Raw genomic sequence first — 12,982 nt, forward strand, 5'->3', positions numbered from 1 at the left:
AAATGGGCGATCAACCTAACACAGAAAGCAATCATTAAGAAAATAAATCAATAGTTTTTTTTTCAAGCCTAAACCTTAAACCATTTGACCAAGTAAACACTCACAATAGTATTTCAAATTTTTTTTAATATAATTTATGTTGTGGAACCGGTTTTCTTCCTATAGGATTCATCAGCACAACTGGATCGAAACGAAAAAATTACAGAAGATTACTATTAGCACAACTAGCCCAAAAAAACGCAAATTTACATGTTAAATAATTTATTTAACATGTAAATTTACATGTTAAATTTACATGTTAAATAATTTACATGTTAAATAATTTATTTAACATGTAAATTTGCGTTTTTTTTGGGCTAGTTGTGCTAATAGTAATCTTCTGTAATTTTTTCGTTTCGATCCAGTTGTGCTGATGAATCCTATAGGAAGAAAACCGGTTCCACAACATAAATTATATTAAAAAAAATTTGAAATACTATTGTGAGTGTTTACTTGGTCAAATGGTTTAAGGTTTAGACTTGAAAAAAAACTATTGATTTATTTTCTTATTGAGGAGGATGTGAATACTTTAGAAGGATTTTTTAAATTTGACTGAAAGATCACACAACACTACAGACCTTCGTCAACAAATAAATTATTTACAACGTCATTTCATTTTTTACAGAAATCTAGTTTTATTTTGAAGAATGTGGCCGAATCCATAGTGTGCGGTTTGAACAAAAATATTTTTGGGCCTCAAAATACACAATAAAAACGATCAAAACAAGGTCAAATTTGTCAAAATTTTCTAGTAGTAAACACCACTCCCTGAACTAAACTATTTGTTTTTTTTGGACTTCAAATTTCTTTCACATCTGTTACTGATGATTATGATGTTTGACTTAAAATTACACGAAATCGATTACTTTGCGAAGCATTCATGTAGGCTACAATCTCAATGGGAAGTTGCATGTTTCTACGCGTTTGTTATTGCCATTTTTCTTCACTTTAGCTTTTCGAAAGCGGACTTTGCTACGAAATTTCAATTAAATATTTATAGCCTTCCCCGGCTTAGCCTTCCCCGGCTTTTGTAAGGTAACTTACTAAGCGTAATTTGCAGTTGAATTGTCGTATAAAATCAAATTAGTTTTTTTTGTTGTTGTAAGATATTGCCTTATGGATGATAATGATCAAACATCTGTGCACATGTGCACAGTTACTTGCAGTATATTACTTTTCCTGTGTTAGTTGAAGTTCTGTGTCTATTCGATAATTTATTGTTTTGCTTTGTATTCAGTTCCCTTCACCCGAGTGGGATACGGTGACTGGAGAAGCCAAAGATTTGATTAAAAAGCTACTCAGCAATGATGTCGGGAAAAGAATTACGGCCTTCCAAGCATTGAAGCATCCTTGGATAAGCGTAAGTATATTCCTCCTAGTATTGGTGGATGCTGAAGGAGAGCTTTTTGGTGGCTTTGGCATTGCAAAGTTTTTTTTCTAGAGTTGCTTACAAAATAAAGAAGGAATTTGACTGACAACTACTCGCTTTTGTTTTGTTGTTTTTTTCGTCCGGTTTCAAATGTACCACGGATCTTAAAATACTTACAGAATAAGCAAGTGATGCCCTTTAGCTCAGACTTTTTTATTTCTGATACGTTAAGTAGACGAAAGTATTATTTCACCAACATGATTTTCACCGCCTAGCAAAAGCTGCCATTTTAAAGGACGGGTAGTTTTACCGGTTGGTTTCTATGATTGACAAGCCAAGGTCAGCAAGAAACCGTGATTAATTAATTTGCATGTGCTGAGATAAAATGCGCAAGAAATTTCGATTGATCATCCCATCGCTTGCTCTTGAACACTTACTCATCTATCTCTTGAATAATTGATGTACTGGAGCTGCTTAGCAAAAAGATGCGATATCTAAGCGAAACAATATTTCCTGATAACAATAGAAAAATTCTTTCAGCGGTTTAAATATTTGGTTGGCAATTTATCACAGCAATTAAGGCTTTCGCCACCTTTAGATAGAAACCCAGGCTTATGATTGCGTGTAGCTCGCATGATTTGATCTATCGAGGTTATGTTTTTGGTTAAACTCTTGCTAATTGAACTTGCAGCAACGCGAGAGATTCGCTTCTCACATCCACAGACAAGACACCGTCGATTGCCTCAAGACTTTCAATGCCAGGAGAAAACTAAAGGTTCGTCTGTAAATATCTGAACGGGAAAATACGTTTAATTTTTAGGTTTTAAAAAACAAACCACAATTATTTTCTTTCTTAACAATGAAAAGTTGAAATTGTTTTCGGCTATTTTCAGAAGTAACACGAGAGGTTTGTATCTGGTAGTTTCAGAAATATTTCATTGAAAGAATGAACAAGGTTTGCCTACAACCTCTGTTGCGCCTTCAACAGTAATAATAATAATAATGTTATGGTTTTATTTATTGTCGCTCTACAACAGCTAAGGTCTTTTAGCGACAGGGCTCATTTTTAATTTGTATCAGGTTTACGATGTTATCACATTATTACCCGACTCATTCTCACTGCGCTATGCAGGATAGAACACAATCGGTACCGTTTTTAAAGTCTTCGGTTTGACCCGACCTGGAATCGATCTCAGATCTACCAGCACCAGAGCCGAAGGCGAAACCACTCGGCCACTGAGCTGGTGCCTTCAACAGTAAATGAACTAACATACTTCTGTTTTTCAAATTTCATTTCGATCAATAAAGTAATCCACTTATTGCCAACGGTTGTCGTAGAATCACGTCATTGTGTTCTGCTTGCTAATAAACCGTATTTTATGGAGATATTGATGGTAATCTTTGAAAATTTGAATCCTTTTGAACATCCAATCCCAACAAAGAACAAGAAGGCAAACAGTTCCACAAGTATTGTGAAAATAATTGATATGTTGCGGAAAATTAACAACGAGCACTTTCCACAGGAAAACTGAAATTATTGCTTTTCTAGGGCGCTATCCTGACAACCATATTGGCCACAAGGAACTTCTCAAGTATGTTGTTATTGTTTTGCTTTTCAATGCTCTGCTTTGTTTTCATTGACAAAATATTCAATGATTCTATGGAACTGCAACACCACGGCAGTGTTTGAATTTCCTATTTTATTTTCTCAATTGATTAAGTTCGTTTAGCGAACTATTGCAAGTGTTTAATTCAACTTTTTTTTATTAACGTTCGAACCGGCAGTCAGCTGATTAACATAACCTTGACCTGAGCAACTCGCCTCTTTTGGTAATTTACTAATGAGGTCACAATTCACATGACGTCAGTAAAAATTCACATAAAACTTTATCTCAAAACGTGGTCATGTTATCAAGGTTGCACTGCATATTGATTGTTGAGCTGAATGTGGGGTATTGCTTGTTTAATTGTACCTCAATACATACTAAGAACTGCATACGATGGCTTTTATAAATTAATCTATTTGTTTTTGCAGCACGAAGTTCTATTTCAAAAAACCCAGCAAAAGACTCACCAAAGGTGAGTTCCTCAACATGGCTTAACGATGTTTAGTTTTCAAATTTTTAATTGTTTCTTAAAAAAGTTCAATTTGCATGTCTGGTTCAGTCTTGCGATGTTCTATTGTCATTTAGCCAAATGAGTGGTTGCATTCTTTAGATCAATGAAATCATGAACTTTTACAGCAATTAGTGTCATCATTGTTCAGCTGCTTTGCAATTACATTTTTCGACATTTAAATCAGCATTTTTCCTTAGAAGTCATAGGATCGCGTTTCAATGAAATCTTTCCCAAGGTTTTTTTGTGCCCTTTTGCTTTACGTCTTCAGAACGAATTCGATATTTCAAGTGGATGAAAATTCGCTTCAATATAATTAACAAGTAAATGACTCTAGGTCTAAAGTGTGAATGCACAAAAAGCGGATCTTTTAAGTGGCGGAATTATATAACCGTGTGAATAATCATATCATGTTTTTGCGATTGGGAGGCCACTTTTTCGCTTCTGGAGGAATGGTTAGCTAGCATAAAATTCTTTGCATGACATCTTAAGGTAATACAGCACCACAAACGATGCGTAGTTCTAACAATAACAAAATTTACGTGGTCGCTCATATTGGCCGAAGGACTTATAAAAATAGATATTTTGATAAATCCTTGGTATATGTGTTCATTAGTTCATGTGATTTCTTTGCTGGTTTGAACTACGAAATGCACTTTTTAAACTGACATACGGTATTCTTCATATAGAAGTCATTCAACTGAAAGTGCTATCGCTGTTTTTCTGGTTTCGTATTTGATTAAACGCATGTCTGTAATCTTTTTAACCGGACTCTAATCTCACAGTTGATAACTACGACTCAAGTGATGACATAACTAAACTTCGTTGATTTTGGTGCTGATTTGCAATTAATTGACGTAGGGACACGTCATTCATGCCACGTTTTGGCGTTAGATTCTTCGCAGCTGTCTGATGTGTTTTAGTTGCGTGACATGCTCATTGGCTAACCAAACTGAGGCGATGACAGAAATGTCTTCTGCATTCCACAAAACACTGTCTGCTCGTGACCTTCTTACTCAAGTACGTCGTCTGTCTTGTGCACAGATTGAACTCGTACTTTCTTGGATCACTTCACCATTGAGTTTCATTCAACGTATGGTGATATCTTTATCGGTTATCTCGGATTGATCTTAAAGAGGTCACTGCTTGGCTGATGTTATATTTGTATCGGCGAAATATTGCTGTGTATTAAAAAGAACGCGTTTTTTGAATGAAATCTATCAGGAAGACACAGCACTTGTATTTGTCAATAATTATCATCAGGAAGCGCTCGCCTTTGTTTCATTTGTCACTGTAAAGCGAAATGGGAAAAGCAAAAGAGTCTTTATTTTATGTGAAAGGCGGTTGATGTTTCTCTAAAAGTCGTCAAACCGGTTCCAGGCACATTTCCTGCATTTATTCAGTTAATAGGCTACATTAGTTTTAATTTCCAATTCAGTGACATCTGTCCACATTTCCTTTTCAAAGATGTGGCTTGACACGTCTATAACTATGATTTGCATTAGATGTTGCTTTTGTTGGTAGACCACAAAATCAAGCGTCATTGAATCAATGCAAAAAGATGAGTTTACTAACTGAGAAAGATATAATCACCATCATTCAAGCAACAGAATTAGGCCATATTTATTAAAAAGTCATGAAATTGATCATCGCATGACCTCGGTTTCATTACAGTATACCGACGAAATGTCGTTTTGCTTTTGAAAGTATATTTTGGACAAATACCATGTAACGTAGATGATTAGGTCCCACGGGACTGGTCAACTGACGAACTGCGTTTTCTGTCACACGGTTTCCAGCTCGCTTTTCCTTAAACTTTTGTCATTATTATGCAAGATTTCTTGTTCAGAAAATGACAATTAAATTGTGACGCAAAAATTCTGCGTGAAAGGCTAGAAAGGTTTGGCAAGATTGCTGTCCCACCAACTGTAACCTTGATATAGCTAGTTCGCTAAAATAATTTAAAACTTTATTTTTAACTTTTAAGTAGTTTTCTAAAATCAGAAATAATAATTTATTTGCTCTTGGTATAAAACACTTCCACAGAGTAAATCAGCTGCTTTTTGCATTAATTCAACGTCCGCAAACGTTGAATCAATGCAAAAACGACTGATTTGTTTTTTGTTGAATTGATATTTTCTATTGCATAATTTGAATTTTCATCATAGGAACTTCATCAATCACTTTGTTAAATGTGCTATTCCATATCATTAAGACATCAACACATTGCTTCAGTCTGCATGAAAAACATGGTTGGAGTATGCCATCATAACTTCGGCGACTTTTTGCATTTATATGACAACCTGTGGGCGTGGGGTCGCCTAAACTTACCCCATAGTTGCGGTTTTAATCCAATGTATGTGTACTTAAACTTAAAATATTTTTCTCTATACCGGAAAACAAAATTAGATCCCACGTATACGCTAAGTTTATTTTTATTAAAATCGAGGTTGCTTTTTAAAAAAGTTGGTGACCAGTTGACCACTTTTAGTGCATGTTTTCAGGGATATATTTTCTGGTTATTTTATGTGACCGTGATTACTAGTAAAGTGCGCAAGTGAGGATTTAGATTGAGTAAAACTCAATTATCATTGTTCTTTGTTGATATCGCGAAGCACACACAGCTAGTACTAAAAAGTAAACAAGAAGTAGCAATGCACAAGCAAATCGGGTTCGTTGCACGCCGCAGACCAGCACGGTATCGTTTATTAAGAAAATAATTTGTTTCCTAATTCGTCCGTTAATTTGAATCGAATTAAACAATTCATTTGATCAATTGAGCTGATTCTGTTTTGAAGGACTAAATTTTATAAACCACATTTTCTCATCTTTTCCTGCTTGATGACGTTGCAACTCGTTTGTCACCTGATGAGGGGGCGGTGAAGGATGAAAAATATAATTTAAAAAAAGATTCAATGTGACAGAATCTATTGGCAAAATTTGCATAAGTTTTTAAAATGTGATAAAACTCTTCGCATTTCTCGTTGCGCACGCTCGTATGTGCATGAACAATTTTGATACGATGAGTGGTAGCAACACCACGAAAAGAATACCGAATGCCAAGCGCAGAGTTTAGTAGAGCCGATTCAAGTAAATGAAATAAATAACGGCACTGTAAATGAAATATAGAACCGCATTGCAAATGTTCATGGTTCAACAGCTGACATCAAGCAACGTAATTGAGGTGGTGGTGAGAAAAGTTTACAATCATCACTGATACCACGATGAGCTTCGACGCTATCGCTTTTTTGTTAGCAAACTGACGATGGTTATGAACTGACAAAGATGTACAACCGTTAAACCCTGGCAAACATTATTCAACGCGGAGTAACGAGCTTCCTAGTTCAAATAGAATCGCAAAAACAAGCTTCCTACTTTCCATTGGCATATATTAACCACTGACTCAGTACGCCTTGCGTATGGAAAATTTTGTCTAGTTTTCTGCACAAGAATTTAAATACTGTTTAATTTCTTCCATATTGCGATAATTCTGTCATACTGTTTACAAAGTTCGATTTCTAAGCTTGTGTCATTCTATTATTCATTATGAAGTATACAAACGAAATGCGTCTGTGCTACGATCACAGATTCCAATTTAGCTGCAATCTAACATGAATATTGCACATTTCTCAAAGTAGATTTGTTTAGCGGTTTGTGTGGCTATGGCAGTTAATCAGTGTGGAGCAGCTTACAGGTTGTAAACAGTGGTTGAGCTTCCAAGATCTTTCCAACCCACCTAAGAAAATTTGCCCGTTTTACATCACTTCAACATCTCCGTACCAAGAAGTGATGTCAAATTAGTAATTTTTGTCGATTGGGAATCGATTTTACCGATGTACCCTTACTTTTATTAGACATATAGTTTTTTTCAGTTTATAATTCTAGTTCTTATTAGTTTTTCACCCACCACTGACATAAATTAACTTAGCTTCCAGCAAAGAGAAGACGAGAGCATTCACCAGACTCGGTGAGCGCTGGACTTTTTACTTTTTAGTTTACAAACTTTACCATTTTCTCGGTTGGCATGTTGGCAAAAGGTGATTTTTTTGTTCAGTAACATTTGCAGCAACTATTTCAATCTATTTTGCCTATCATTTTGGTCATTCACTTCACACATTCAATCATCAGGGTTTGTATGAACGGGATATTTAACTTTCCAACTATTGTTTGAGCTGCTATCTCAAGTGGGATTTTAAATATTAGTCATTGACTTCAGACATTTGAAAAAAGTTTACTCGTTGTTCAATTTCGTTTGGCACAGTAAAACTTATTTCTTGAGAATGTTACTACCGCCTTAGCAAGATTCAAGACATTTCGATTGATCGTAATCGCCAAAAATGTTGAACGGTTCAATATCCAACCACATGCAGAATGAAATTGGCGAAAGATTCGCTTGAAAGGCGCACACTTTAGCTATCTCGCATTCGATTCATATGCGAATCAATGGCTGTGTTACTCTTCATGCGATTGAATAGAAAATGTTGTGACATACATTGACGGCGATGACTTTGCTCTTGCGGAACAACTTTTACGAATTTGAAGTGTGTTGTGGATGTAGATGAAAGACAGGTTGTCACTTGTCTTTGAGTAACCTACAATTTAGCAGAAAGCCGCGTATATTACGTTTGGTGCCTGGTCAAGTGTGTTTTTTGTTTTAACTCAACATTCTACTCAGTTCAAGGTATAAGCGTAAAAAATATGAACATTGTCTTTACTAAAATATTGCTCCGTTTTCCTAACAAGGCTGCTCACGCCAAATAATCCGTTGCTTGCTCTATATTTGAATTGATTATATGTTGCTTCACTGTAAAAGTTTGTTGGAATCGTTTAGGTGATGTGTTTCTGGCATGTAGTATTTTGTATGCATTTTTCCAGCCATTTCTATGCTCAAGCAAATAATGTACTTCAACACTGTATCTTCTTCTTCTTCTTCGTCGTATGAGCTGTTCTTCTGGACTATATGTTTGGGCATGATGTCATCAGCCACTCGACAGTCTCGTCATCCAGGGCCTTCAGTCCAGGCGCTCCATGTGGCGGTTGATGGATTGGGCAGTCATGGACGACATGATCTACTGTCTGGTCTGTGGCGCCACACTCGCATCCCGGTGAGGAAGCCAGGCCCCATTTGCACATGTCTGAACGAAAGCAACCGACGCCGGTTCGTAGGCGGTTAAGCCGGACCCACGCAAGTCTTGCGAGGGACATTCCCGGAGGGTGGGGATCGACGTCGGGTAGGAAATCACGGAGTCGGGAGGTGTTGTTTTGCCACTCCATGTTCCATGTGTAGTTCGTCCAGTGTGCCGCACTTATTCCAAGATCTTCAACGTTGTTCAGAAGCTGTCGTGCGGCGGGCACAAATGGGCGTCTTGATTTCAGTCGCTGCTGTCCTCCAGGTAGGCGCTGAAATGTACTGTGGAGGAGGTGGTCGGGGTCCAGTGCGCGACGAGCAAGGGAAATCATGGCTCCTTTACGGCGAAGCTCAGCAGGTTGGATGCCTGCAAGGATGGGAAGGCAGTCCGTTGGAGTGGGACGCAGGCATCCAGTCACAGTGCGTAGTGCGTCATTGATGGCGGTGTCAATGTGGAGGGTGTGAGAGCTGCGGCACCACACTGGTGCGCAGTACTCAGCAGTAGAATGGACAAGGGCCAAGGTAGCTGTGCGAAGGGTTTTCGCATCAGCTCCCCAACCGGAACCCGCCAGCCGCCTCAAAAGTGCAACGCGCGCAGATAGTTTTTTGCGCAGTGACTCCAGGTGTCGTCGGTACGTGAGTGACCTGTCCAGGGTTACGCCGAGGTAGGTGGGTTCGGCGCAGTAGGGGAGGTGTTCGTCATCGGTGGTAATGTTGATCTCACGTTTTGCTTCCTTGTTGTTTAGGTGGAAGGCCGCCGACACTGTCTTTGCCTTGCTGAGCTGTAGCTTCCATTTCTGGAGATATGTTGATATAGTTGACATGTCCTGGCTTAGGTTCCTCTCCATTGACTGCCAATCTCCGGCTGGATGCAGGAGAGCCAGATCGTCTGCATAAGCATACTTCCTGGAGATGGTGTCAGGCAGGTCATAGATGTAAGTGTTAAAGAGGAGGGGAGCCAGGATAGAGCCCTGTGGGACGCCGTTCCTGAGTCGACGTAGTCTACTTCGTCGGCCGCTACCGGTGGAAAGGGTAAAGCTGCGGTTTTGCACAAGTTCCATAATCATATGGACCATGTGCCTGTCAGGAAGGAGACGGAGTAGTTTGCAGGTAAGGCCGCTGTGCCATACAGTGTCGTAGGCAGCCGTGAGATCGACAAACACGGCGCCAGCCTTCTTTTTTGCCGAGAAGCTGTCCTCGATGTCTTGAGTCATCAGAGTGACCTGGTCTACAGTTGATCTTCCGTGGCGAAAGCCGGCTTGTTCCCGAGGGAGCTGAGGGTCTATTATCGGTTCGACACGGGCGTAGATAAGTCTTTCGAGTATCTTGAAGGGGATACAGAGCAGAGAGATGGGACGATAGCTCTTCGGATCCCCTGGGGGCTTCTTCGGCTTTGGGACTGCAACCACTAGGGCTCTTCTCCAGATTCTTGGGATGCGCAGGTGACGCAAGCAGCAGGAAAGGAATTCTTTTAACCAGGACCTCATAGAGGGAGCAGCTTGGAGTATTAGTTCCGGGCATAGGTGGTCAAGGCCCGGGGATTTGCCTGGCTTTAAGTGCTGGAGGGCGGAGGCAAATTCTTCTGGGGTAAACTCACCAGAGATGTTGCCCTCGACAGGTGTTGGGACCTTCCAGAGGTCCGTCATTTCCTTGAGGACGGACTTGTCTGGTTCACGGTCTCTCGTTCTGTGCACTCCATTTTTCACAAGTTGTGAGGCGATGGCATTTGCTGAAATGGGGCATTGGCGACGAGAGGCACGTGATCTGCCAGTGAGGTTGTTGAGTGTACTGCAAGCTGTGCGGCTGGAGTGCGTGAAGTCGATTGAGTCTATGGCTTCTGTCCAGCGCTTCTTCCTCTTTGAATCCAATCTTGCCAGCAGGGCTGTTGCTGAGTTGGTGGTGGCGGTACCCTGGGGGGAACGGAGGAAGTCGCGGTAAAGCCTGTCGCACTCCGCATCCCAGCAAGGTATGTAGTTTTTCCGTCGACCTCGCGGGATGGAGTCTTTTGCCGCAGATATAATTGCATCACAGAAGTCCTGGTAGGCTTCATCCACTTTGATGGTGTGTGGGGATGGGAGGTACTGCGTAGCTTCGTTTGTGAGGAAGCTGTAGTATTCCCAATCGGCTTTTCTGAAGTTCCATCGCTTGACAGGCTTGCTCGGAATAGGTGTGGCAAGCAAGGGGGCCGTGATTAGCGAGGGTCGGTGTTGAGACCTTGGGAACTTCTCTAACACACGTCTGTCCGGCTGGCGATCATCGGGGTCATCACTTGCGAAAGCCAGGTCTGGGTTCGTGCCAGTGTTCCAACGACCGGAGTGGAAGCTCGGTGCGCCCTTAGGATCGTATAAGAGGGCGAGTATGTTGTGCTGCCATGGAGTGTCTTACATATTTAGCAAATGTTCGAGATATTGCCAAGTATACTGTAGCCTATTTGACGGTATTCACAAAAGTTTTAATTTGATGCACATTGCGCAAAATCAATGCTTCCCTGTGCTTTAAATAGGGAAAATGTCAACCGCCCATGTTTCACTTGCTTATCGACTTGTAACAGATATCTTTTTGTTACTGATGCGATGGAAGTTTGTACTTGATTATTTCGGGGGCCATGAACTGTAAACAGCTGGCATGTTGTTTCTGCAACTGAGAGAGGGGGTTAATTCGGAGATCATACCAATACTGCAGAATGACCCGCTGGTGCAGCAATAGTAACGCTTGGAGAAAAACAATACTGGTATGGAAGGAGAGTTTGCGGCTACAATAGAATCCTTTTCCGTCTGGACTGTTAAATGAACTTTACATACGTGGGGGAGGTATCCTTTTCTAATGCTGATTCGTAACTTGCCAATGTCAACCTTAACCGGTTGGTCAATGTTACACAATCGTGTATGGTGGTTTTTCTGACCGTGTCAGTTCAGTTTATTTCTTGTTTTGTTGGCGAAAAAGAAAGACACAAAAAAGCAAAAACACAATAAACACAAATAATTCGCACAACAAGGATGGCAGCGAAAGACCAAAAGGTCACCAAAGTCAGCTGCCACCCAAACATTTAAACAAAAGACCCAAAATTAAGAGCATTAACACATATATAATATATAGCACAATACCAGAACTTTACATAATACATTAACAATGGAATAACACAGGGCAACATAAAAAAAACTGTGTAGAGAAATAAGCGGACGATACGTTTCAGGAGTGATGATCAATTGATCATTGTACAAATTCTTTAATAAACATTTATATTTAAATTTAAACACATTATCAGACTTTTATTTCTTTTGGTACTTGATTCCATAGTTTCACTCCATTAAAACATAGCATCTTCTTACCAGAGTTTGACGTTGTAGAAGGCAAATATAAATCATTCTTTTTGGTTCTGACGGGTTTTATGATGGTGAATTTCGTTTACAAAAATAAAGCAGCCAGCAAAGGCCCGGGGCAGCATTTTGTGCACATATTTGTACATAAATTTTGCAGTCTCTAATAATATCGTCAATTCTGAGCACAGTGATAAAATCGGTCTGCTACTGTTTGGAGAATTTATTTTGGAGAATCCGATTCGGAGAAATCCCAGTTCGGAGAAAGCCTTTTTTTGTAGAATTGTAAAATTCCACAGCTGCATCTCTTCATTCAAAGGAATTAGCTTATAATTGAGGTTAACCAAGCAAATTGTCAGCGAAAATGTCCCAACTAAAGAAAAAAAAAACACACACACAAAAAAACAGTTGCCATATGGCGTTCGTTTCATGATTAACAATAGAGGTTAATTAAATGAACTCTCAGCCCGAAAAAACGCAATGGTTAAACAGTAAGTAAGTAAAATAAAAAATGTCAGCGAAAAAATCTCAACTAGAGTCTCAGCAAGAAAAAAATAAACAATTATCAAACGTTAAATGGCTTTCGAAACTACAGTGCGGTAGACCATGTTAGGCCGACCACAAGCCAACATTTCTCCACTCCGTTGGTGTTCGAAGTGTTTTTCTCTTCACTCGCATTCGCACTATTTTTTTTTACCAACAAGGCAGAGTATGAGCGTCGCTGTCGACCTATAAAAACTGGAAGACTAGCTCTACGCCTACGTGGAAGCAGTGTATTTAAATACAACTGCAAAAATGTTTCAGGTCCTTGTTTGCGTTGTTCTCTGAATGAACGCTAAAACACGATATCAATTAAAGGATTTTTATAAACACAATTTTTTAACGGATATTTTGTGTTGGGTTCCGGGCACGAGAATTTGGCTGCCGGGAAGCAGCTCTGGTAGCCCATGGTTGGCCTCCGGGAAAATAAACTAGCTTAGAGGCCTGCTAGAGTAGCCAAGTTAGGGAGCAAGT

General features: G+C 39.6%; 1 protein-coding gene across 3 annotated transcripts in view; it reads left to right on the forward strand.

The window, feature by feature from the left end:
• Nucleotides 1–12,982, forward strand: part of LOC145771384 (calcium/calmodulin-dependent protein kinase type II delta chain-like) — a 36,666-nt gene that overhangs the window by 14,839 nt on the left and 8,845 nt on the right. For 2 of the 3 annotated variants that reach the window (XM_082583140.1, XM_082583143.1), the window contains exons 10-13: nt 1,277–1,399; nt 2,100–2,183; nt 2,958–3,000; nt 3,444–3,487. In XM_082583140.1, the coding sequence (XP_082439266.1) occupies nt 1,277–1,399; nt 2,100–2,183; nt 2,958–3,000; nt 3,444–3,487 (294 nt within the window). Of the gene's footprint in view, nt 1–1,276; nt 1,400–2,099; nt 2,184–2,957; nt 3,001–3,443; nt 3,488–7,451; nt 7,491–12,982 lie in introns of all 3 variants that reach the window. The other variant, XM_082583142.1, reaches the window with a different exon arrangement.

This window comes from Aplidium turbinatum, chromosome 5, assembly GCF_918807975.1.
Source record: "Aplidium turbinatum chromosome 5, kaAplTurb1.1, whole genome shotgun sequence".
In the NCBI taxonomy this organism is placed as follows: Eukaryota; Metazoa; Chordata; class Ascidiacea; order Aplousobranchia; family Polyclinidae; genus Aplidium; species Aplidium turbinatum.